Here is a 27,242-nt window from a genome sequence, read left to right on the forward strand (position 1 = left end):
CCTGCAGACTTACAGTTTGGGCCTTGAACAATGGATGAATAGAAATACAGGACGGTCTGCTAAAGGGCAGAGATCCTCTTATGACATCATAAGAGATCCAAATCTAAACCGAGCATTTTCACACACATCTGCTGAAAGATGGAGCAGAAGATAAAGAAGCAAGGACGGTCTTTTCTCAGAGTTTGATGGTTTCTAGACATACCAATGTAAAATATTTATTTTGAAAAGACTCCACAAAAGAAAAGACTTGCACAATATCGGACCTTTAAATTTTTTTTTTCTTTTTTGTTGGCAAAAAGTGAAAATTGTAATTATAATACCATTCAGCATAGTTATTCTTGTCAAAGGTTACTTTTTATTTTAGTTTCAGAATCAACAAGCATTAATCATAATCATCATAGCTGACATGTTTGACACCATCTGTGAGCCAGAATTACTGCTCATTCCTGACCAATTTCTGAAGCAGTGCATTATTACAAGAGTGGCAAAGCAAACTTAGTGTGCTGAACAAAAGAAAACAGACAGGGTTTGGTTTGTTAAATGCCAAACAATTTCTTTGTGGAGCGAGTGAACGTCCAGACTGACCCTCTGAGGTTAAAAGTGTTTGTACAGTCCATTTTCATTGGTACATCAAGAGTATGCACCCAGAACTCCAGAGACACCTTCCTCTTCTGGACAAGCTGCAAATTGATGTTCATACCACCAGTGATAAGATACAACATAAGCAAGTAAAAATGTCAGCTCACTATCACTAAATGTCTTTACGATGGTATCATGCACATGTATCAGTGAGCGTAGCTCCTGTCTCTACAGCATTCCAAATACTATCTGAAACACACTGCTGCTGTACTTCTGAGAGAGAGAGAGAGAGAGACAGAGGGAGAGAGAGAGAGACAGAGGGAGAGAGAGAGAGAGAGAGAGACAGAGGGAGAGAGAGAGAGAGAGAGAGAGAGAGAGAGAGGGAGACAGAGGGAGAGAGAGAGAGAGACAGAGAGAGAGAGAGAGGGCAAGGTCCCAGATGTGAATATGTATTTCTCTGACGATGAAGAACTAAATGAATGAATAGATATCAGCCTTTGCCAGCTTGTCAGACTGAGAGAGCCAGACCTGAGCACACACAGAATCATGCCTGAGAACACATGGGACATGTCCACACACACACACACACACACACACACACACACACACACACACACACACATACTCGTCTGGCAAGACATCAAGCACACACAAACAGACAGACAGACACACACACACACACACTGCAGCTTTCCTTATTTCTTGGCAGCAAGTGTATTCCCTGAATAGGGTGCGATTAGTTAACTGATCTCTCCAACACACACAAACACACACGTGTGCGCGCGCGCACACACACACACACACACACACACACACACACACACACACAGAGCATGATGATGGGCGGAGGATGCAGAGTGGGAGAGAGCCCTTCATGTTGGCTGCAATTCTTATTTTGATATTTTAGACTCTCACTAAGGATTATGGCATCAGGGCAGTGCTGAATTGACATACACACACACACACACACACACACACACACACACACACAAAGATACGCCTTCTAACACATTACACAGTAATCTCGTGCACATTGTTGTATTTCACTGCAACCAAGCCATGCCATTACTCCACTCAGAGGAAACTGATGAAATTTTGAATGCTAATACTGCCTCTATGAGCTGGGCTCATGCTGTTTAAATAATACAGAGATAACAACCCCATTCAAATACCGTCACATACTGTACAGTGATCCTGGTGCCATTTGTTTTCTGAGTTCCCTGCCTCTTGATGTCAACGTGCATTACATTTTAAATGACGCTGATTAAAGGACCCTATGAGTGGTGTGTTTTAGCTGGTAGTCATATCTAAGTTTTGCATTAGAGCTAAATTTCCAAACCAAGCAAACTAATACAGTTGAATGCTCTGAATCAATGGAGTAAATGGAACTGTCATTTTCAAGTGCAGGAAAGAAATGTCAAGCTCAACATGCTGCTGGGTGTTAGAAATCAAAGTAAACATTAAAGTGCCATTAATTATGATTTATCTAATTTAGCTGTTTGGCTGCTAAAGGTTCCACTTGTCTCTGACAGTGTCTTTCACATTCCACTTAGTCATCTGTATTTATTTATTAAGTCTGCATCATTCCTTGTTACATCTATATTATCGTTGTGACAGGCAACAGGCCAGACACGGGCTGGACTATATAGTTGTTGTGCATTTCAACAACCTCTCCACGCAACAACAGTGGAACACTGAAAAATGAATGGACACCGATGGAACAGTAAGGAAAATACATCCAAATATTTAAATCCGTGTCCCACTGATTCAAACATATAAAGTGTGGATGATGTGTAACTGATAAAACTTGGAAACACACTAGTAAGACTCTTCACTAGAATGTTCTGTTTCTGAGAAAACGGAACAATAAGATGAACACGTTTACAAATAGCAACTTATACTGCTCATACTGACAGTACATGCTGATGTTTAGCAGGTACCGTATTTACCGGACTATAAGCCGCTGCTTTTTTCCCCATGCTTTGAACCCTGCAGCTTATACAACGATGTGGCTAATCTATAGATTTTTCTTCGCTAATGTTTCAGTGATGGTTTCAGTGCACAGGAGGAGGAAGAATAAAAACATTAATGACTTTTCTGTTTTGTTCGATCAGCCGTTTTACTGCCGTGTTACAGGCACCGTTTGGAAACAATTAAGGTCTGTAAATAAACATTTACAAAATCTTTCTGTGTAAAGATCTCATTTCACAACGTATATATCTGCGGCTTATAGTCTGGTGCGGCTAATATATGTAAAAATATTTTTTTCTTTTAAAATTTAGTGGGTGCAGATTATATTGAGATGCGCTCTATAGTCCGGTAACCACGGTAACCACTGCCCCCCCACACACCTAAAGCATTACGTTTAATATTAGCTCGTTAGCTCTGACACAGTATAACTGAGCTTATGTTGAGGTGCAGTTACTTGGTCATACAGCAAATAATTTAAGTTTTGACCAGCTGATTTTTTTAAATAACTGTTCTTTCGGCTGACTGGCATCAGTGGACTTCTAGCTGTTTGCTTTTCAAGTGCTGCTGATTAGAAACAGAGACACATACACAGTGTACTGCACTCCTGTGACATTCCCATGACCAAACAAGGAATCAACTGGTCTGTGCTAGTTACTTTTAACTGGTTCATGTTCTCAAATCCACTTAAAGTTCACACTGGCCAGTCACAAACTGGAGGACAGCACTCACTTTTCAAATTTACCAAGATGACCAACATTTTCTTTTTCATCAGTTTGTAATGAATATTCACGGACAGATGTAAGCGACCCACCTTGCATCGGTCTCCCCTTATGTTCACCTGCAGCTGATGAAGCGTTGATGGCCGTTGTGTTGTAGGTGTCAGTGTATGGTTGAAATGTCTTGGTGAGTGTGTTTTTCAGCAAGTTGAAATCTAAATGCTGTAATTAAGGCTGTCACTGAATGAGCTAGCAAATATGCCTTAAATTGAGTGTGTATGCTAGATTTTAAGAGTTAAACGTGTTGCTTCTTAGTTCGTCTGCACATGTTGGTCAAAGTCATTACTCGTTAGAGAAACTTGTGTTAATAGAGAGAGAGGGTTGCAAGCTAACTTGCTTATGCTAGCGGACGGGTGTAGCGTGGAACAGTGGGTGGTGACAGCTAACCCAAACCAGAAAATGTGTGAATTCATTAAATGCACTTAAGCTATGAACAATGTTCTCATGCGAGAAGTTATGTCCTGGTTATTATTGGTAACCAAATGGGCTTATCTGTGGTCAATGGTCTAAACCAGAGAAATACTATTGCCAAGTACATATCAAGTGGTACTGGAAGGACAGTTCATGTTCAGACTTTTCATGGATACAGTGAAGAATAAATCCGCCTGCCGTGAACAGCACAATGGGTGTGTCTCTTCTAATCTTTACCAAAGCTGTCCCTGGCTGTGCAGCAGGTTTGCCGCTGGCCGAGGTACCCCTAGGCCTGGGTCTGGGGCCAGGAACATTCATCCTTCTACTTCCACATGCTTGTGTTTGATTTTGTATCTTTGCAAATTTGTTCACTCAGGACATAAGTTTCCACTGATGACCCACTCCATTGTCATACAGAATCTTTTAGCCAGTAAACTTACAATAAAAAATAAAATTATACCAAAAAAATTCAATGAACAGAAACTGAACAAAACCAATGTAATGCCAAATAAGAACAAGTGTCATACCAGCCTTGGTTGGGCATACGTCTTTTTTTAAATCCCAAATCATTTTTTTTCACACCTTCCAATCAAAGGTACATTGTTTTTTGTAAGCAGTACGTCCACATCTGACAACTTTGGCTTCCTGCCAGGCAATCCTTTATGGCAGGTAAGCATTTTTTACTGCAGTAAAAACTGCAGCAAGCTGGAGGATTAGGGAGTTAAAGGAATGATGAAAGTGACAACTGACAAAGATTAAGGAAAAGATGCACAGGTATACACAGACTTACTAATACACACACACATTGAGAAGGGAATCATTCATTCATTCACACAAAGTAATACAAGGGACTCTAACTAGAAGCTGCGGCAGGCATGATAATATTGAACAGACTGACCACACGGAGGCATTCCTCGTGCTACCGTGGCCATGCCTTCAGGCAAGCACAGTTCAAAAGGTTAAGCTTGCAAGATGTCAAACCTCAGGGCGATATGTGAATTGCATCTGAGTAAAAAAAAAAATAGGTGTCAGCTGTGAAAGCTCAACACACACACACACACGCAAGAAAGCACATGCAAATAGACAAAACACAAGCAAATAAAGAGAGAAAGAAAAACACACTGCAATTACAGAGAACACAGCATAATACAGACACAAGGTGTAGGCTACAGCAGACCAGGCAAAACGATGACATTGAGACAAACGTTAAAAAAGTTTAAGAAGTTACACATCACACTTTTTTTATTATGTGTTTATAAAATAGTACAATTTAGTTTTGTATTTACTAACTAGCAATGCTTGTCTATTCCCTGTAGACGTCCTGCCTTAAATAATCCACATATCCACCCCCACCACTACCACTAGCACCACACGGTGTTTGTGGCACATGCTCAAGGCTCAGTATTTATATTAGTGGACAGAACGAGATCTGTACATTTTACACATGACAGAAAACCATTCATTTCTATCCAGAACCTTTTGACAGCCCTGCCAGAACACCCGTTTAATTAAAACAACTTTGCAGCACCATCTGTTACAGTCTGAACACCATGCCTTGAAGTACAGTTCATCTGAAAGTAATGATGGTGCTGTGACCACCTGCTGTTATCGATTGTTTTGCTGTATGTACTTTTGACATGATGGAACATTAACTGACCGACTTAACCACGTTACAAAAAGTCCTCAATCAGGGGTTATCATATTTTTGCATCAATGTCTTGAAGATACAGAATTAAAGTTCTGGGATGAGTTCAAGTCTGGGAAGAAACTTTTTTTCATAAATCAAATTTTCATGGAAGAATTCCAGAACCAAGCCTCACTCTTAAGTATTTATGCTCCACCTGTTTGTCTGACCGAGGAGTGCATTCCATCTGTGGCTGCTGCGATGGTTTGGTTTACAAGTATTCCCAGCTATTCTCCAAAGCAGACATGTTTCTCCTTCTCTGTTCATGCAGGCCCAGTTGTATATTCAGAATGTATGTTTTTGCCATTACACATCTTTATGTTATTAACAAAAGAGGGGTCGGGTTTGTGGACGTGGAGAGTATGAGTCATGAGTCATCTTTCACTAGCAGTCAGATCATTTTCTGTTAGAAAATATTCTAAAATGTCATTCAGCTATGCAACCAAATGTAAGCACCAACGTCCAGAGCGGCCGAAGAAAAACACCAACAGACACATAAAAACACCAACAGAAAGAGAAAGACAGCGACAGACAGACACATAAATGGGTGGCATCACAAATCCACACGCATACTCATAAAGTGAGTCAGAGCACTGCAGCAACATAGAGATGAGATGCATTCAGAGCTGGATGTAGGTCTTTTGATTCTTTGACAGCTTAATGGCCAAGGATAGCTTCTGACTGATCTTTGTCACACACACACACACACACACAATCATGAAACCAGTGGGATGGAAGGATGGGCAGATTATAGGATGCTAATAATAAAAGGGGATGGAAAAAGAAGAAAAGAAAACTATATGCGCTCATAAGAACATAAAGTGAAAAAACGCTGGACTGAGTGACGGAATGAAGCCAGGCTCTCTGTACTGAGGACAAGCTCTTATCGGCTGATTGTTTTTCCAACAGGCAGTGAACTACCATCAGTGAGCACAGCACTACACATATGTGAATTGTTTAAAAAAAAAAAAGAGGAGCAAGGCTGCTTATAGAGGGAGATGTTAGTCATCCATGAGTGCTGAACTTGGGACGGAGCAGGCAGTGCCCCCCTGCTTCCAGCAGTTATGCTAACTTCAACTATGTAGTTAACATATACATGTGAGAGCAGGATCAACCAGCTGTCACGGTACCCCACATGGTGCCCGTCACACAGACCAAATAGCATCACACAATGGAAAGAGAATCTTGACAATGTAAGTCACCTTACTTAAACATACCTCACATTTACCTACGGTCAAATTTCACCCTTCAAAATTGTTGGATCTCATTTTTTCCTTTAAATTAGGTCTGTGACTGATTTTGGGTTGCAGTTGTGGTTGGACAGTTTGTGATTTCACATTTCAATCAATCAATCCCATATCTTCATGAAGGGCCTTTTAAGCTTTTTTTGTCCATCCTTATGAAACGCCCCTGAGCAACTGGCCTGCCTCTGGCTCCGGCTTTTTAGTTGAACATTTTTGGGGAGTTTGTGGAATGCTGAAAAGAAATGCGTCAAACAAAGGCCATTATGACTGGACCCCCCCCCTCCCCTCAATAACACAGAACTCTGCATGAGTGTCACTCCATGTGAAGACGCACTCGTGGCTCTGGGGGGAAATGAGTGGGGAACTGTTGTCGTCATGGATACGAATAGATACTTTCACTGAGCTCAGCTGTAAGCGTGTGCTGCACCGAACGCTGTGTTCTACACAAGTTAAACAAAATTGTGACTGAATTTCTGGAGAAGACAAACAAAGAAATGCTTGTTAAGGAAAACATGGTGTAAATCTTGTGTTTTTGTTTGTTCCATGTGTTCATGTGATTTAGTTCACTGTCAGTTATCATCGCTCCACACAGACTTCAGCCACATGCTTCATGTACATCAGGATGTATTTACCGAGCATGTTTCCATTCCACTGTGTCTCATTTAGCTTTTACTGATACACCAACTTTTCCACCTGAGCCAAGAGCTAAAAAATTACAAATTTTGCAAAAATACAAGGTGGATGGAAACACACCTCATCTCTGTGCTCATGTTTAAACGTGGGTAGTGATGGTTCACTTTCAGTAGTCGCTACGAACACTATCTTCAACTGACCCCTCAGTGGATGAGTTGCATCATGTGTAACGTGGTTTTTGGGATGATGAATAACGTGTGAATAATGAACATGATATTTCTACTTTTTAAAGAAAAGTGCCCGTAGTGAGTCCACCAAAGTTACAGGAATGCAATGCTAGCTCTGTGGAATAAGCTTGTAAGGGTTAAACACAGAGAGTGGCTGAATGTCCAAGTTAAAACTATCTACACCTGTGTCCTTTGGCCAACATCTGTATACATTTCAGTAAATCTAAAAACCTAAATCATGGAAAATCATGGTGCACGCCGCAAGTCCCTTCTCACACTTACTACAAGGGTTGGTTTTCAAACTAAAGGTGAATTCAACCCAAAACTTACTGGAATCATGCAGTGCATATATTGACTTCATCAAGTACAATAACCAGCACCGCCCTGTGTGTCCGGGTGTGTGGGTGAGGGCTGCGGTTGTGTTAAGTGTTCTCTGGTATGAGCCAAGTCTCAGTGAGAGCGAGGAGGCGTAGCCACAGAGGAACTCAGTCTTGCAGGAAGCTGACTGGCAGTTCCACAGGTCCCCTGTGACAAGGTGTGGGGTGTGAGTTTTTATTTTGGCCAAAGTAAGGGAGACCATGAGACACAAAAACAAAATGGTGGTGTGATTTTTCCAATAAACAGACCTCATGTGTTGACTTGGGACTGAGAGAATGAAGCATCCAGTTTTGTATGTGTGCTGTGATTTCCCACCAGATCACACCAGCCATGACAGAGAGGTGTGGAACACTGGCAGAGATAACAATGGAATGACTGTACTAATGATTTAAAGATCCCTGTGATGTCGACCAATCACAACCAGTTTATAGCTGCATTATGTGAGCTCATTAAGAGAGTTTTGACAGCTGCTGAGCGGAAAGGATCCCAAACAAACTGACAGAAAGACGCTTTGGCAGATATAATATATCAGCCCCTGGCTAACACTTTCTAATTAGATCTAGCAAAAACAGAGCAACATGAGCACCCTGATGGAGTCTTCATTCTTGAGTGTAAAATGTCAGTCTAATATCTGCTGGTGTTATTGCTCTGGTTTGGTATGCAAACGTACTTTCTGTTTGCCCTGGTGGACATTTGCAATTGGTTTGCTATTAAGTATTGAATGTGTGTTGCCTGGATTAAATATTAAGTTGATACTCTTAGGAGCCATTCTGAGTAGCATGAGGTCTACACAGTATGTCAAAGTAAGTCCACTGAGTCCATTATCCATTCAGTCCATTGACTGAACGACTGTCACTTGTATTGGAGTAATATTTGACCTGGAGCATCTATACTTGACTATAGTTAATATATGACTTTACATGACTGACTAATATTGGAGTTGTGTACTTTGTCCAACACTGCTTGTTATTAGCTACATTCAACGTGGGTTTGGCTCTGCAAGAAAAGTATCCAGCCCTATTGAGCGTGTCAGTGGTTCCCTATAGTGGGTTTCACATATAGTACTTTATAAAAAGTGGATCTCCAATGGTATCACTGAATCATTCCCACCTAATCATCTCTGTCTGGATCAATTTGATCACTAGAGGGAAGAGCGGGTAGATTTGAGCCTGTGGGGAATTTGAGTCACCCCTCGTTTCTAGGAAACCGTAGACAAAATTGGTCTTGCTACCACACATTTCCGGAGAGTCATTCATTTTACTCAACCTGCGATGACAGAGACCCACAGAATAAGTGGTCAGCACATAATTCCATTTCTTTTCATCATTCCAGGTGATTGGAGTAATGAATCTTTTTAAATCCATATTTTGAGTGAATATGACTAAAGGTTTGGTTTTTGGCACCTGTGTCAGTTTTAAGTTTGATGGTTCCTGGCAGCTCGACTTTATCAGACTGATGAAATAAGAAGTCAGACTCATGGTTGAGTTTGTGTGAAAAAAAGATGCCGTGGCTACGGACATTTTAAAAAACAAAGACTAAAATAATTGTATAGAAAATCAGCCTGGGCTCCAGAGGGTTAAACGTACAGTGAGGGGTAGTTAGTATGGATAACAGTAACCTCCTCAGCAGAACACAGAACAAGGACAATTTTAGAAAACTTGTACGTGGTCTTGGAAAATCACAGTGTGGCACTAAACACAGGCTCATTCCAAATAAGTCTGTCCCCTGCTTATTAGGAGAGGAGGGTATAAATAAGTAAGTACACTGTAGGATCGTATTACTACTCTCCACTGGAGCCAGAAGCAGCAATCACTTTTTAATATCCTCTAATATTATGAACAAATCCCATGAACAAAACAAAGCCAACAATGAATGTTTCCTCTGAACACATACACTGTTTGTGTATCCAGAGCCTGATATATCTTATTCCTTTGTGTCGTAAAGGCACATTGTTGTCAATGACAGAGCAAAGCTGTAGCATTGGAGACCTATTCCTTTATTTCATTAAATAGTGTATTTGATTCCTGTCAGCAGTGTAAACATGGAACTGCCAGGTGAACTGCCACGATGTTACTCTGCAGTTGTTGAAAATGCACGACATGCTGAAGCTGTTGCAGAATATACTACCTGTTGTCTTAGGGGAAATGATTGTTATCCTTTAAAGGCTGACCTGTAGTGTTCCACCAGCTTTCCAATGAGTCATCACTTCCACTGCTCACAGGCTTTGTAATTCAGCTGCAGTGAATTGTTGGTTTTTGAACAGATTAAACAGAAAAGATACAACATGTTAGTGAGCTTTAGAGGTGCCAGTAGGTGGGTATTATTTCAGCCTTTATGCTAAGTTAAGTTAGCTGGCTACTGGCTCACCAGATTTACCGTACAGACGTGAGCATGCTATCAATCCTCTCATCTGTCTCTCAGCGGAAAATAAATAGGAAAGCAACATTTCCCATGAAAACAAGGACTGCCTGTATTCTTCCTTTCCTTGGCATCCAATGTGTTTTCCTGATTCCTCAGAGTTGTGTTCAAGTTTACAAGAGGAACAGTTTATTGATTTTTGATGACTAATTTTTTGATGATGTCTGATTTTAAAACGTTGGTATGCTTGCTTGCTGTTCTTGTCACTGTAGAGTTAGAGATATAATATGATCTCTTGTTGTTGGCTATAGATAGATAGAGAGAGAGATAGATAGAGAGATAGATAGATAGAGAGATAGAGAGATAGAGTTGAATGTCATTTGCACTCTAAATAAGTAAGTATGTATAAGTAAGTATGAAAATACTGATACCCTGAGTAGGTACTGCATATGTTATGTCCCGGAGCATGCTCTGGGCTTTAGTCTTGCCTTGCTGGGTTCATATAGTGTCCATGGAGGGGGGGTCAGAGCCGATGGCCCTCTCTGCAGTTTTGATGACTCTCTGCAGCAATTTCCTCTCAGCCAGGGCGGTGTTGTTGTGCCACTCTGTGATACTGCTGGTGAGGATGCTTTCAACGAGTCCTCTGTAGGCCCGGGTGAGGAACTGACGTCTAAGCCGGGTGTTATTCAGCAGCCTGATAAAATGCAACCTCTGCTGTGCTAGTTTCACTGTTGTTGCAGTGTTTTTAGCCCAGTTGAGATTCTTTTGAGATGTGAAGGCCAAGGAACTTGTAGTTATCTGTGCTCACTGTGAGCTCAGGGACCTTCTTTCTCATCCTCACCACCTGTGGTCTGTCTGTGAGGAAGTCCAGGATCCAGTTGCAGGTGGGTGGTGGTCCTCCCAGGTCTGCCAGCTTAGCAGTCAGCTCCTGTCAGCCTGATCATATTATCCAGTAACAGTAGCCATGCTTATGTGTTGTGAGTATCCAAGAGTTGCAGGATGGAGTGAAGTGCCAGTGCCACCGCATCCACTGACCTGTTGGAGATGTCTGAAGATGCTCCACTGTGTCTGGAATCATAGAGTTTATGTGATGTAAAACCAGCTTCTCCAGACACTTCAAGGCAGCCAGAGAGAGTTTTTTTGGTATTGGCACGATAACAGATGACTTAAAGGTGCGTGGGACTGTTTCCTATCAGAAAGAGGTGTTAAAGATGTCTGTGTACACCTCGGATGTTCTGCACAGACCTTTATAACTCTCTGTGTGTAAATCCGGCGTAGAAGCTGTTGAGGTTGTCTGGTAGAAAGATCACAGTTCTGTTTGCATCCTTCCTGTAGCTGGTAATTGACCTGATTCCCTGCTACATGCTTCTTGTGTTGTTTTGCCTATAGCAGCTCTCAAGTCTCTGGGTGTATGTCCTCTTGGCAGCCTTGATGGATTTTCAGAGCTCTTATCAGACTGACTTGAAAGCTGTGCACCACTTTCTGATCTTGCTACATATATCCGTATTGAACCAGGGCTTCTGATTGGAAAACGCATGTATAGTCCAGGAGGGGATACAGATGGAAGTGCACCAGTCAATATGGCTGCTAACAGTGTCTGTGGCTTCCTTAAAAAGGGTCATCTTTGTGGCCTCCAAACAGCCCTGGAGCCCCTGTGACAGTATCAGGTCACATCTTCGCAGTCCTGACTTTGACTGGGTCTGCTTTGAGCCTTTTGGTGTAGGTGGGCTGTAGCAGAATAACAAGGTGATCACATTTCCCAAAATGTGGCTTGGAGACAGCAACAGCCCAGGTGTACCTCTGTGTAGCCATCCGACTGAAGAGGTCATCCATCTTATTTGCCAAAGACTGGACTCTGGCAAAGAGTATGACCAGAGGAGTTAGCTGTCCTCTGCTAACCAGTCTCCGTTCGATTCCTCCCCGCCTGCCACGCTTCCGTGCAGGACTTATATTTAGTGACCAATGTGTACAGGGTGAACAGGACAGAGACAGAAGAGTCCCCTGTGGAGCCCCTGTGCTGCTCACCACATTTCCCCAGCCTGAAGAACTGTAGTCGTCCTGTCAGGTAATCCGTGATCCAGGAAGTGAAGGAGGGACCCCCCCATCTAGTCAAGCTTGTCTCTACGTGTGGGATGTTGAATGGTGTTGAAAGCGCTGGAAAAGTTAAAGAACATAATCCTCACAAAACTATCTGGCTCATCCAAGTTTTCACACATAGCATCAATTCACAACAAGTGTTATCTCAAGATGCTTTCCATAAAGAGCAGGTCTAGACCAAACTCTTTAACCCTAGAAACACTAATGTCGAGTGATTATCACCCACGTAGACTCCTCTTTAGCTCTTATTGCACTTGCTTGCACTCCCCATTGCTTCCATCCCTACATGCCTCCTACTGTTTGAGGAGCGTCTACATGTCACTGGTGATCCAGGGTTTATTGACCAACCAGATAGACCAGGTTGTGATCTGATCTGCCAAGTGATGGAAGGGATGAAGCAATGTACGTCTCCTTGGCATTTGCTTAAAGTAGATCAAGTGTCCTGCTTTCCCTTGTGGGACAGTGTTACGACCGGCTCTGAACCGCAACACAAGGAGCAACACAAGACTTAATTACGTGCAATAGTATATCGTTTATTTAGCCAGGGTGTGGAGGACGCTTGGTGGATCGGTGTGTAACATATGATGAACATGAAGACCAGAGTTTGTATTCTGTAACACACTTGTAATTAATGTTTCAGCTTCCCAAACATAAACAGCCCTTAGACACATTAAAACAAACCCTCTGTATCCTTGGCTGTACCAACCCCAGATTACAGCACGTTGCTTGATGGAAAGGTCAATTCTACAGCAGTGCTGCAGCCATCTCACAAGATCACTGCAGTTAGGCAGTCAGCCTGTGTGTGTGTGTGTGTGTGTGTGTGAAACACATAACCAGTGTGGTGGTAATGGCTGTTTGCAGTTATTAATGTGATTAAGGATGCTGTGTTTCCTCACATGGACTAATCCTGACTTTTCTGCATACTTTCACATGTTAATGGGTTTAGATGAACCTTTGAAATGTCATTGATTCTCCCTGTTATCGTGAATTAACCAGTTAACAGAACATTCTTGCTTCTTGACTGAGCAATTACAGCAAGCTTTTAATAAAGAGGGCTTAAATTATGGACCCAATTGTGAGTACAGCTATAGTATTCAGAGCCTGACAAGAGTGGTACCAAAAGAGAAAGATATCTCCATGCCAAAGTAACATGTTAAATACTGGAGCAAGCCTGAAACCTTAACCAGGATTTTCATAAATTGTGAATGAGCTTACATCAGTTTTTGCCCTCCAGCTATGATGTTTACATGTGTCAAACACAAACCAGATTACTGATGAACCAAGTTAAGAAGGGACCTCTCCCTGCAGCAGAGCGGCTACAGGGGTTGACTGGGAGCTCGCATGATACATGACAAATGAAGGCCTGTCAGTGTGAGGACATAGAGCTAATGTTCCACTGCAAAGCCAAGCAGAGGGAGCAGGACCTCTGAATGAATCTGCTCTATCACTAATTGAAGTGATGACAAAGGATGCATTTTGTGGTGGGTTGACATGATTTCAAGTGGAGGGGATACACACTTATACTGTCATTTACACATTCACTTAAAAATCTAGTGTGTTTTTGTACAGAATTGTAATAGTTAGTTTAAGCTTAGTTTAATATTGTTTAACAATGTGGTGATTCTGTTTGTGTCTGTCTTTAGGGGTCTGTTTGAAGAATCAAGGCTACAAATAGTTGCAGCTGGCTGGTTAATATGGAGGCCTCCAGTATGTGCAATCTTAAATAGTTTAAATACTATTTTAATATACGCATTTGCTAAGGCTTATGAGTCACAGACCACATTATTGGATAATGACATCCAACCGTTGATGTGATTCTGTCTGCGTTTGTTATCAGTTATCATTCATTCTTAAATCACTTTGGGAATAAGAATTTGCTCTCTCCTGCTACTGCTTCCAGCATTTGCTGGACAGTTAGTTGATAGTTTCATCTTGTTTTTTTCTCTCTTAAGAATGTGCTCATGCTGTAAGGATTCTCCTGGAGTATTAATCAAGTAAATTATGTTAATAACATACGTGCATTATTGCTGTCACACTTAAATTAAGCATTAGTGATCTTGAAAGCTTCCATACATTTTAATCTGGTATCAAATGTGAGTATATATTCCCAACTAGGTTTAACAGAGCTGCTGCTAGAAATGTTACAGGGAGCAGTGAGAATAAACCAAAATAGTGAATATGCAATCTAACCAATACAGTGACCTAAAAGAGGCTACAAACAGACTTTATGGCTCTGCCTAAATGGGATGTAACGACAGATTATTGCAATAAAAACTATTTTGATACCATTGATGGACTGTGAAATCTTGCTGCAGTATCATGGATTTCATGCCCACGCATGTGTGGAACAGAAATTCTACAGCACAAGTTTTACCTGAAAAGATTAGTCAGCTCAGCGCGGATGGTTTCAGCAAAAATGGTTTGACACAAACATTGATACATCCCTATATTATACTGATTAATGCAGTTTTAAATACATCCCCTACAGGATTACACCAACACTGATGAGTTGTGGCTTCTCTTTGTCAGTTGAGTTAATACAAAGTAATGCTGTTGATTTACATCTTATCTGTTTAAATCTGCTTCTGTGGCTGCCTGCCTCTGGCATCCTCTGTCTGCGGGAGAAAATGTAGTCTGACAGTCACACAGACACTGTAGCCCATCTTATTGCCTCTTATAGCCCCTCAAAGACTTAAAAAGATATAGCCCTTACCTAAGGCACTGCAGAAGAAATACTGTAATCAAGGCAATTCAGTGAATAAGAATCATGTGAGCAGTGTGATCAGGGAGGCGTTCCTGGGTGGGAAGGGGTTGTCATTCATTGTCTGGCCTGCTTGTTTGCCAAAGAAGTCCAAGCAGCCTGTGTCACTCTGAAGGCCAATAAACCTCCTCAGGGGGCCGCCAGGCTTAATCATGTGTGAGGAGAGACGTGAAATTTGATTGACACAACATGGAGGTAAAAAAAAAAGGAATAATAAGACAGGATAGGTTTACAGCTACCTGGTAAATGTCTCTTCATAGGTTTTGCTTGGCCACTGATATGTTGGCGCTCCTGCACTCCTGAGTGTGGAAGAAGAGGAGGCTAAAATAGTGAGGAAGACCAGGACATAGATTGCGTAAGAGAGGACTAAAGGTGATGAGGCTGTGCTTCAGAGGTGTGAAAGAACAGCGCAGAGTGTCAAGATTCAGCGGAAAACTGTCTCACATTTACTGCCATGAAGAAATCTTTCGCTACAGCTTTCCTTCAAGTCTTTTCTCATTTCCATCTCCACTTCCCCACATTCCTTCCAGGAGGCTATTGCCTCACTTCATCTCCTCTCCTTTCATGATCCTTTTCCCCCTTTCCTCTCTTCATTCTCCTCTGCCTTTCATCTTCCCTTCTTTTCTTTCATCCCTTCTGCTTTCTCACCTGGCCTCTCATCATTTGCCCAACATTCCACTCCTCTTCTTGACACTTCGCTCCCTCTCTTCTGAAAATGTCACACCTCTCATTCCTTCAGTTGGCCTCCTGGAGTACACCCGCACTCTTTAAACCAAAAACAGCACTGTGTTAAATAGGAATAGGTGATGATGGAGTGGAGCTTCAGGTACTCCTGACACTAATGAATAAGAGACAGCATCATGTGCCCATTACAAAAAAGGCTTATTGGAAGAATTGGAGAAGAGAAGATTGAAGAGGTTTTGACAATAGAGATATATTTTTTAATCTAGCATTCCTAACTACACCCTACATTACTGAAACAGGGCAGCGGTGTGGTGGTTAGCACTGTTGCCTCACAGCAAGAAGGTTCCAGGGTACTCCGGCTGCCTCTCACAGTCCAAAGACATGCACGTTAGGTTAATTGGTGAGTCTAAATTGCCCGTAGGTGTGAGTGTGAGTGAGAGTGGTTGTCTCTGTGACCCCACCTCTCGCCCAAAGTCAGCTGGGATTGGCTCCAGCCCCCCCACCAGATAAGCGGTATGTATAATGGATGGATGGATTACTGAAACATTATTAATGAAGTACAGCTAAGTATCATAAAATATTAAGCATTACTAAGTAAACAATGAATTGAATGAAAGTCTACGGTCGTTATCAACAGTGAGCAGGATTTATTGGTTTCAGTCAAAACAATGCATAGCACTTATAACACTGTAACTCTTTAGTTATCACAGTTGCAATCCTTAGATCGTTGGTCACTGAGAGGAAGAATGACACCAGTCACATTTCAAAGGAAACTACGAGGAATGTGTGATTAGCTATTCAGGGTATTCAGCAGTCAGGGTAGCCTGGGTAACCTTTTTGCCAATGATTCTGCAGCCCTCAGCATTAGCAGCCTGCTTTGAATGAAATGGATAAGGGGCTAATTTTTTAAGCAGTTGGTCTTAACCAGCTGAAACTGGACTTAAAACAAAGCCTTTCAAAAACAGTCAAGGGGATAACTGTGAAATGACTTTATAGTGAAAACACAGCTTTTGTTGTGTATCAGGACAACTTTCTGTCAAGTTAAACCTTCTCTAGGATCTCTAGGATCTCTAGGATCTCTCATTTTGAGCAGCAGGTATGGTGATATTGTGATATTGTGAGATAAAAACAATCAGTATCTCCTACTAACAAGCATTATGTGTGATATACAGTCTCTTATTCCTCTATGCCTTAGAGCTCTTTTATATCCAAAAAAACGTTCAATCAATCACAGTCCACCCCACAAACACTGCCCTGTACGGTGATACTCACTAAAGAATGAACTGTGTATTAATCTGCTGCTGAAAATAGTCTCCAACAAATGCACTGATTCCCCCTGTTTCATCAACCTTTGTTAAAACCAGTGCCCAGCTGTTTAGGGAATTATAAACCTTTATTTAAAAAACAAACTAATTTTAAAGTTCGGAACTGAGAGCCACCCACAGGGTAGAGAAGTCATCCATTGAGAGATAGACTAACACATTGCTGGTTTTGGTCTTTTCATGGAATTTGTTGACAAAAGGTCAAATAGAGAATAAAAAGCCTGCCTGAAGCCTTACCTTCCTCAGGTAAAAGTCGTGCCTTAAGGTCACATATTTGTAACTTAAAAAGTTCAAATGTGGCGTTAGACAGCAGGCCTGGAGCTGATCACAGAGTACTGCAGACCTGACTGTTCATCTTCTGTAACAGGTACCCTTGTTTGTGGGCTATCTTGTACTTGCTCAATTGTCTGACAACAGAAGCAGAAAAACAGATTAATAAGAAGCAATTTGAGAGTCCAACTGTATTAATAATCAGACTCAGCAGAGTAATCGTGCAGCTACGATTATGGTGCCGACTACACTTTGCCACTACTCCAAAGATGAAGAAGAAAAAAAAAATTGCCATCATTAATCTTTAAGATGTCATTTAGAAAATGACCTGGAAGCACTCGTCTGGACGCTCCTTGCTTTCATGCATTTTTTATGGATACTGAGCTTATTTTGGATGTAGCTTCACCTAACCTTGCTTCCATTCTCATTTCCATTTCCTACTTTTGCCTCAGCCTCCTTGTCTGCTCCTCCTTCCTCTTGTTTACTATTCTTTTCTCACCTCACCTCACATGTGCTTTTCCACTGCCTTCCTCTGAGCAGAGCGGCTCTCTCCATCAGTCACTGTCGACGGACACTATATGTAAGTTCCTGTGTGCGTGTATGTGTTTTCAAAGAGGGTTCTGGGCCTGCACTGCAACTTCCACGTTGTTATGTTCAGAGCAATCAATAGAAAGCGAGGCTTCATCTGAGTGAGTAAAACCATAGCTCACCTGTCACAGCACCCTACAAAACAATGACTCAGTGTGCCCCGGGGAGCTCCAAGTGTGTGTCTGTTGCCTTCATGTGTGCTTTTTTGCATCTTAAGTACATGTGTTTCCACCTTCAGTGAGCCAGCCACATAGCATAACCCTCACGCACTAACACACACATGCAGAGACACAGAAACTCCCCAGGGTCTCAGTCTGAGCTGAAGTCCTCACCTATATGAAGAGTGAAGTGTCAATGTCATGCAATGTCACTGTCAGAGCAGATTACATCAACCTCATTTCATACATGCAACTGGCCACTGGACAGGCCAGTCACCATGTCAATGCACACACACACACACACACACACACACACACACACACACACACACACACAAACAACACACACACACACACAGTTAAGAGTACTAACATCTTAACAATCCTCCTATTCCTGGCCTGTTCTTCTGTCTAGACAAAGTCTAAATGTAATTTCCTGTGAGGGCTGTATTATCTTTTGCCTGTCCCAAGGGTTCCACCACCTCCGTAACCTCATGTTGTAAAAGCCTGTAGTGTTTCCATGCAGTCTGATTTACCTGTGGTAAGAACCTATGTACAGCAGGACAGACAACGGACCACTGGTCATTGCTTCTGCCAAGAGTTTCCACTGCGATTTCCTTGGGATTGCAATTTTGTTAGTAAATTAATTGTTTTTGTAATATATTCTATTTCTTTAACTATTTCTGTCCCCTTGAGCTGCAGTAACAGCAAACTTTCCCCACTGAGGGATCAATAAATCTTATCTTATCTTATCTTATCAATGCTTTATCAATGCATTATTTAAATATGTCCAATAGTCATTGCTATGAGCCGCTTAAACAGCTATTTAACATTCCATCTTAGTTTAAAAATGCCTCTGGAACATGAACACATTCACTGAAACCCAGACATGCACCCCCACTCCTAAGATTGTGCATATTAGGGCTCGTAAGATGAATCAATTTGTATTGGTGGTGAAAGTTCATGAAGTGATAACCCTGATTAAAAAAATGTGGCCCAGATACAATTCAGGATGAACTTGCGATTTTAACATCTTATTATTATTTCTGCTAGACTTAAGCAACCAATCGAATGCCAGGTTAGTGTTGGCCAATGAAATGATCCCTGCCTCCTTGTGTGCATGTTTACTTTCCTACTTCTATATTTTTCCGACAGTGAGTGGAGGTCTGGGTGCTACAGAGCTAACTTTCTCTGCACATCAAGCTAATGTTCGCTTAGACTGTAAACAGAGCACTTATCAGCACGAGCCTGTTCAGCAGGAAGGGAACCACAAGGCTAAATTATGGCAGCAGTAAGACAGATAGTTTACTGTGGGCAGACCATGGCGGTTACCACCTCGGTTTTAACTAGCATTACCACTACCTCACAGAAATATGTGGTATGTCCCTGACCTCCTAACTCAGTATTCTGTATTCATGGACACAATGTCAATGGAAAATGGAAATAGTCATGGGAGTCAGTCGGATCCTCTCATCTGTCTGCCTCACGTCTGTTTTCAGTCATTGGGACTTCAGTAGGACTTGGGAGCACAGATGGTGTCATTTATATTCTTTCTTAACTATAACCACTACATTGCTCAACAATTAATCACAAGATTTTATCCTTGTTCTCCATTCTTTATTCTACCAGTCAAACCAAAAGTCAACGTTCACTTCTTTTAAGTGACATAATTGCTGCATGTGTGTAATGTAACTTACATCTTACATCACCTCTGACTTTTCTGAATCTAATGTACTTATTTTAACTTAAACCAAATCCTTTTCCTAAACCTAACCAATACCTTTTTGCGTCTAAACCTAATCAAACTGTGACCATTAAGTTACGTACGTAACGTAAAGTTTCAATCAATCAATCAATCAATCTTTATTTATAGAGCGCCAATTCACAACAGCTTATCCAAAGAGGGCAAATGTGCTGTTCCTCAGTGACTTTAGCCCATCCTTGTACATGTGCTTACGCAGGGGTTAGTATCAACCTCTGCATACTGAGGTGTGTATTAAGTGTATCATCTGTGAAACTGTGAATTGATCCCATTGCAGAGTATTTCTCTGACTGCTCTTTGAATTTAAAGATATAAACATATGAAGACACGTGAGCATTTCTCCAGTGAAATGTGTCACATGCTCAGAGGTGGGATCTACAGTGTGAAGACTAACTGGATTATGAACCCTCTAAACATCTTTTGCCACTCAAGAACGTATAGCTTTATAAAACCAAACATACAAATTGTAGGCAATCAGCACGTAGGCAACTTCAGAACAGTTTTGCACAGTGCAATGGAGCATTGTGCCTTGCTGAAGTATGCAGCGGCTGTGAAAAGACTGACATTTTCAAGGATAAGCCATTCTTTCTAAGCACCACACATGCTTTATGGTTTTTACATTCATCATGCTCTGTAGAAAGCCGGACTGAATCCCTCCCTAAGATTCACACAGACTTCCCCAGGTTGGCTGTGCTGGATAATAGGCTTAGGCATATTTTCTTGATTGTTCCTCTGGGGTTGCTGCTCTCTTAACTGTTATCCCCCTGAAGAATATTCAACATTTTTCTCCTCAGCCTGCAGCTCTGCAGTTATTTGCATTCTCAAAAGAAACGGTTCTATGACCTTTTTAAAACAAAAACAGGCAGAAATTAAAAAAACAATTGAACTGCTTACGGCTAGAGGCAACTGTGTGATTTAGTAATCAGTTTGAAGGAACACCAACAGTTATGTACATTGTTTTAGGAATACAGCTAGATTTAGTAAATAATACAGAAGTATATGTTTATTATATGTATCAGGAGTGACAGGACATTTACCTCTGCAGAGCCTGTTAAATGCTGATTATAGACGCCCAGAAGAACATTATCCCACTATTATCCCCATGGTCGCTTGCCGAAGAAAAGAAAAAAACTCATTTATATTTTCTTGCACTGCACAATCGAAAATATGTGCGACCATATTGTATTGTGAACGACTTGCAGTGCCAGTCAAAAGTTTGGACACACCTTCTCATTCAATTGTTTCTTTATTTTTATTATTTTCTACATTGTAGATTAATAATGAAGACAACAAAACTATGAAGGAACACACATGGAATTATGTATTGAAAAAAAAGTGTTAAACAAACCAGAATATGTTTTATATTTTAGATTCTTCACCCAAGCCACAATGCTTTGATTGCAGTTTTGCACACTCTGGGCGTTCTCTCAGTCACCTGGATGGTTTTCCAACAGTCTTGAAGGAGCTCCCAGGGGTGTTGAGCTCTTGTTGGCTGCCTTTTCTTCACTCTGTGGTCCAACTCTGTCTCATTTGGGTTTACGTCGAGTGACTGTGGAGGGCAGGTCATCTGACGCAGCACTCCATCACTCTCCTTAATGGTCAAATAGCCCTTACATAGAGTGTTCATTGTCCTGTTGAAAAACATATGATGGTCCCACCAAATGCAAACCGCATGGCATGGCATGTCTATTAATCTACAATGTAGAAAATAATAAAAATTAAGAAAAACCTTTACATGAGAAGGCATATCCACACTTGTGACTGGTACTGCACACATGTCCTCTTCCAATGCAAGCCGTTTGTTGTTTTTTTGTGTGGATGTAATCCTAACCCTAACTCTGACCCTGCTCAGTGTCATATGCAAATTAAAAATCACATCTACCATCCCTACCGCAGCTGTTTTCTCATATAAGCTCTGAACAATCAGGTCCGGACATCCTGAGTTACGCTTTCACACATGTAGCCACAATGGAGCAAACAACAGGAGACTGTCTGTCAGACTTTTACCACCTACTGAAATACTGGTTTTGCTGAGGGCTGCAGGAGGCAGGACATGATGCAAAAGTACGCTGCAGTTGTAATTCAGTGTTTTTAAGTGTTTTATTTTAAGAGAAATCACATCTCTCTCCCATTAGCCCTGCTTCACAGAGGAGCATTCAGGTCCAGTCAGAACTAACAGCTACACCACTGTGGTCCAAACAAAGAGAACACCAGAGAACTGTGTAAGATACGATAACTAGCTACGTTACTGTGCCCTGAATATTTGTGTGGTTGGTTTTCTGGTAGAAAAGACTTCAGGAAACCAGGTGAGGAAGATTGAAGTCAGTCAAAGTCACAAACAGAGGTGATATCCTGATGGGTGACTGGTTCTACAGTAGAACAGACTGGGGTTCGAGTCCAGCATTACTGTACAGAGGCGTTATTGACATTATTGGGTTAGGATTTGGCTAGTATTCTTTAGGGTTTAGGGATACTTTTCAAGTTTATAGTGGATTAGAAACTGAAATGCACAAGATGTTGAATCCATTCAACAACCATTTTTCAGATCACATCTTTCATGTTACTTTCATCCCTCCATTGTCTCCATCAACTTTACCCTGGCTAGATAAGATAAGATAAGAAAGATAAGCTACATTTATGCATTATACATTTATAGTCTTCAACAAATTAACTTTACCATAAAAACCAAGAACACTGTCGAACAGCTGAAAAATCAGTTTTCCACTGCTACACACTCAAAACTGTTCAGATCGTGTAGACTTCATGGCAATTCCTGATGTGTGTTTATTGTTGCAACCGTTGGCAACCAGAGATATCTCTAGCCACTCAGCTCATAGAGCCCTTTGGCTCAGCTATTAGCCACAGACACCACATAGGGTTGACAAACAGTAAATATAATTTGACAGTAAATGTAACAACTAGGCTAGCTAGCTAATCAGCCATGTCACTTTCCCCAAATCAATATCAAGATTTTCACAAGCACATGGATGGCCATGTGTAACATTACTGCCGGAGTAGTGAGCTGACCAGCCAATGGGATGTGAGATGATCACCTCTGTGATACAAGGTCTCAGTGAATTTCAACCCAGCGTCACAGAAATTTGTCAAGTAGTCATAAAATCTATACAATTAAGATTAAACTGACATGGACTGATAAAAAGATGCAAACAAGGATAAAATCTTGTGATTCAATGTTGAGTAATGTAGCGGTTATAGTTTAAATATGAACATAAAATGAAAAATAACTTCTAATCCCATAGAAATACATACTGAGGTACACAAAAAAATGAGTAATTTGTGTCCACAAACAAATTAATGGATTAAATTTCATGACCATTCTACGAACGTCTGTGAGACTGGGTTGTGAGTTGTGAGGTGCAGTGCACTTCCTGCTGCCTGCGTGTTACAGTTGCCATCCTGTGTGTAGTCCCTCAGCATGGGACTACACTCACTATTGCAAATTAGTTAGCTTGTTAACAAGTTGCTATAGATTATAAACAGAGGCTTTGACTGCACCCCTGTTGCTATGGTTACTCATTTCATGAACTAGTGCAAGTTAAAACAGTTTCACCAAAACTACTTAATGGGTGCCCTAAATCACATTTTAATGGACACCCTACAGCCAATCAGAATTGGTTTTCATTTAGACCGTGGTATAAACAGGCATAATAACCAAACTGATAGCAGATACAAACAAAGCCTACAGTACCTCTAAGGTCTGCAAGATATGTTACCTTTCCAATGTACTGCGGTTCAGGTCCGATGTGTTCCTCCAGAACAAAGAACTGGTTCCAGATCCACCCTCTTTTGGGCCGATGGTGGGAATCCTTGTCTTTGTCAAACCTGGTCTGGTTCCTCTGTGCTCTCATGGATGCTCTGGAGTTTGGGTTGGAGATCTTGGAGTGGGATTTGGTATTTGTAATTGTTTGTGAGGCAGGTCTGAGTTTGGAATGGGATTTGGGATTTGATAGTGATGCTGGGCTGGCAGTGTAGTAGGTGCTGGGGTTCATAGTCCCAGATGAGTTGGACCTTTGATTAAGACTGAATTGTGAATATAATTTACTGTTAGGGACTGATTCGGAATTTATCTTAGGTCCGAGGGACTTCTCGGGCTTTGGCTGCAACAGTGATCCAATCCATGGATTTGGCTTGGTTTGGGGGATGGTTTTTGAAGATTTCTTTGGATTGTTTAAGGTACTTCTTGCCACCTGATTAGAATTTGATATGTATGCCAACCCTTGCCGTAAATTAGAACTCTTTTTGGGTGCATGCTGTAACTTGAGTCTAGTGTTTGAGCTTGATGTGGCATAGGAGATTGTCAGTGGGAAGTTTGTGTTGGACCTAAGGTTGTCGGTGAGATAGGACACGGCGTCAAGCCTTGGCTTTAACTGAGACTTGCTCCAGAGGCTCTGGCTGGAGCTTGGGAGCTGGGTGGGCTTCAGGGGAGACATATCTTTTTCAGAGCTGGAGCTTGGGCGTGGGGTTGGTTCAGCCAGTGACTCGAGTCGTGGACTAGGGTAGAGGCTAGGGTTGTTGGAGTTAGTGTGTGGGCTCAGATCAACCTGGGTCCCATAACAACTCTGGGAGACGACACATAGGAAGACCACCACAGGACAAAGATAGGAACCTGCAGCCACGCCAGCTGGAACTCTCATTGTAAAGAAAGAATGGTCCAGAAATGTCCTCCCCTCTCACTTCCACTGTGTCATACCACTATAGGCATCCACAAACACTTGCACAAACACATAAATATACTCAAACACACAGGTTTACTGTCCTCTTCACAGTGCAGCGTAGCCAGGGCTGTCCACATGGCGTGATCCAACAAATCATTTCATATAGTTGAAAAGAACTCCATAATCTCGTTCACTGAGTTTAACTTTGAGTGGAGGGGAGAAGCTCCTTAATATCTGGTTGGTTTCTTCCTCCTAACATTGTCTCCACAGCTGGGGGCCATCGGGATTATTTTGAAAAATGAACCCTTTATCCAGGTACAACCATTCCATATACTTGTAGAAAAGCCCATGTCAAACTTGTGTTTCAACGCCATGTGTAATATCCATTATGCCCAAAACTGAAGTCCTTTTTCTTCATGTTGAATGTATTAAGTCTGCAGCTTAGAGGCTCATCAAAGGTCAGCATTCCCTGGAACAGAGAAGATGAATTCCATGATCAAAGGTTTGCTTTTCTTTGTTAACTTTTAGAATTACCAACAAACTCTGATAAGAACAAAGCAACATTGTTAAATGACTGACTCCAATCACATCTCTCTGAGAGTGCACTTACTTATAGACGGCTTAAATTCAAGAAAATTGCACCACTCAGCAAAGTTGCTTTAGTCACTTTTCATATCATATTAGAGTGGTACAACAAGCATCAGCGCCGGGCTCTGATTAAAGAAGGTTTTGTTGATTTATCTTAAGCCCATTAATTTTTAGCTCATTGCTAATTGCCAGTTTGCACAACAGATCTCTTCAATCACCATCCAAACTAACACAGATGGGAGTGTGTACCTCATTTATGTGTTGTCTTTGTACCATATCATTTTTGTAACTGACATGCTCAGACAATAACAACAGCAAAAAAGGATACATGGAATATATGCTTTCAAGTGAAATGTTAGCAAATCGTCCACAGTAAGGTTGTTCAGTGTTAGGTTAGGTACAGTCACACAGAGATTAAGTATTCACCATAAGCAATCATAACCCTTTAATACCTGAACCATGGGATAATTGCCAGAAAATTCAAATTTTTGAAACTGGAGTGTTGCTCACAGTGTGTTTAACTTAAACAGACAAAACCATATAAAGCACAGATAAAAATCACACTGGTGATGTAGAGGTCTCAAAAACTCATGTATCAAATATGATACACTTGGCGTTAAAGGGATAATATAACCTGTGATATACAAGTGAATTTTTGATGCATTCTAATGATACAGAAAATGGTGTACTTGTTTGCACGTGTACCATTTGAGGATGGATCATCATTTCATTGGGTGTCTCAACAAATTATGTGCACCAGATCCTGATAGAACCCAGTGGTACTGTTCAGTTCCAGCAGATGACAACTAGTCAGCTAGTGTACCTAATACGTTCTCCATGTCTGCTTCAAAACATGGAGGTGAAAGTTAATTTAAACTATGATGTGCACCCCCTACCTATCCCATCATCCAGCATGTCTCCATATTTCACTCTGCTAACAAACACTTGGGGCAAACTGCCTTCCACTACCTGTGCTTGATGGCTACCTCGCTGAACTCCTGCAGCTCACACATGTTTGATGTCCACACAGACACCAGCTGTGGCTGCTGTGGCGCTGCATAGCACTGTCACTGTCGGAGTGTGGGAGCAGCCATGCTAGTGGCTCTGAGAGGCCGTGCCTATGCAGGGGATCCCCAAAGTTTTACAGTTCGTTATGGACATGCATACCACATTTCAAGTCATACAACAGTCAAGATAATTCACAAAAAACAAAAATGGTGGTTTTCACAAAAACTTTTATGTGGTTTTGGTGATCCTCTGGATCACTCATGCCATTAGGATAGCCTGCAACGTACTGGAACTGGGAGTTTCTGTACAAAATCTATGGCGGTCCATCCGGTAGTTGTTGAGTGATCATTACTGTCCCTGGAGCCATGTAGCCAGTGTTGTTAGAAATTCTCTCAAATGAAGATGTTCACATTAACAATGTCATGTATCATTGATTGGAAAATAATGTATTACTTAATGAAAACATGGAAAGACTAAGAGCATATAGAAAGAGCATGAGTCTCAGTGTAATAATAAAATATCCCTTAGTGCAGTGTAAACCGACATGCCTGAGATGGTCACTTTTGGTGAAAGTTCTGAAGTAAAAAAGATGCTGGATGTGTTTGTGGTGGACATTCTGCTCAGACCCAGCCATGAACAGGGTTAGTTCAGATGGAACAGTACATTCTCTTGTAAAACTAACTCCGTGTGAACAAGCCTTAAATCAGTCTATCTTTGAGTTCCAGATATTTTTGCCTTTTGGCTGACTCACCCGCCCTTCTACAGGCTAACTTGCACAAGCAAGATGTATTCATTAAACCATACCTTTCTTCGGATTGTCATTTCATTTTTTTTCTTTTTGTATTGTTAGAATGAACAAATTAGCATACTTCAAGCAGAAAGGGAAACTTGAGAACAACATCAACTAACAAAAGCTTCAAATCCTCCTGTCAAAAAATGTGCTGGTCTGACAACTGAAAGCTGCTGCTAATAGTGGAGCCAGCAGGCCTGTTATTTGGCTTGTTTTGTAGTTCTTGTCTTTTTTGACTGGATTTCCTGCACAATCAACCTACAGGATTTCTTTACAT

At 41.4% G+C, this 27,242-nt stretch overlaps 1 protein-coding gene across 1 annotated transcript in view; it reads right to left on the bottom strand.

Annotated features, from left to right (window-relative positions):
* Positions 1-24,558, bottom strand: part of LOC139213727 (cadherin-18-like) — a 107,939-nt gene extending 83,381 nt beyond the window's left edge. The window contains exon 1 of the mRNA XM_070844319.1: positions 23,638-24,558. Within this exon, the coding sequence (XP_070700420.1) occupies positions 23,638-24,558 (921 nt within the window). The remainder of the gene's footprint in view (positions 1-23,637) is intronic.
* Between the last annotated feature and the right edge of the window lie 2,684 nt (positions 24,559-27,242).

The sequence above is a fragment of the Pempheris klunzingeri genome, chromosome 15 (assembly GCF_042242105.1).
Source record: "Pempheris klunzingeri isolate RE-2024b chromosome 15, fPemKlu1.hap1, whole genome shotgun sequence".
NCBI classification, from domain to species: Eukaryota; Metazoa; Chordata; class Actinopteri; order Acropomatiformes; family Pempheridae; genus Pempheris; species Pempheris klunzingeri.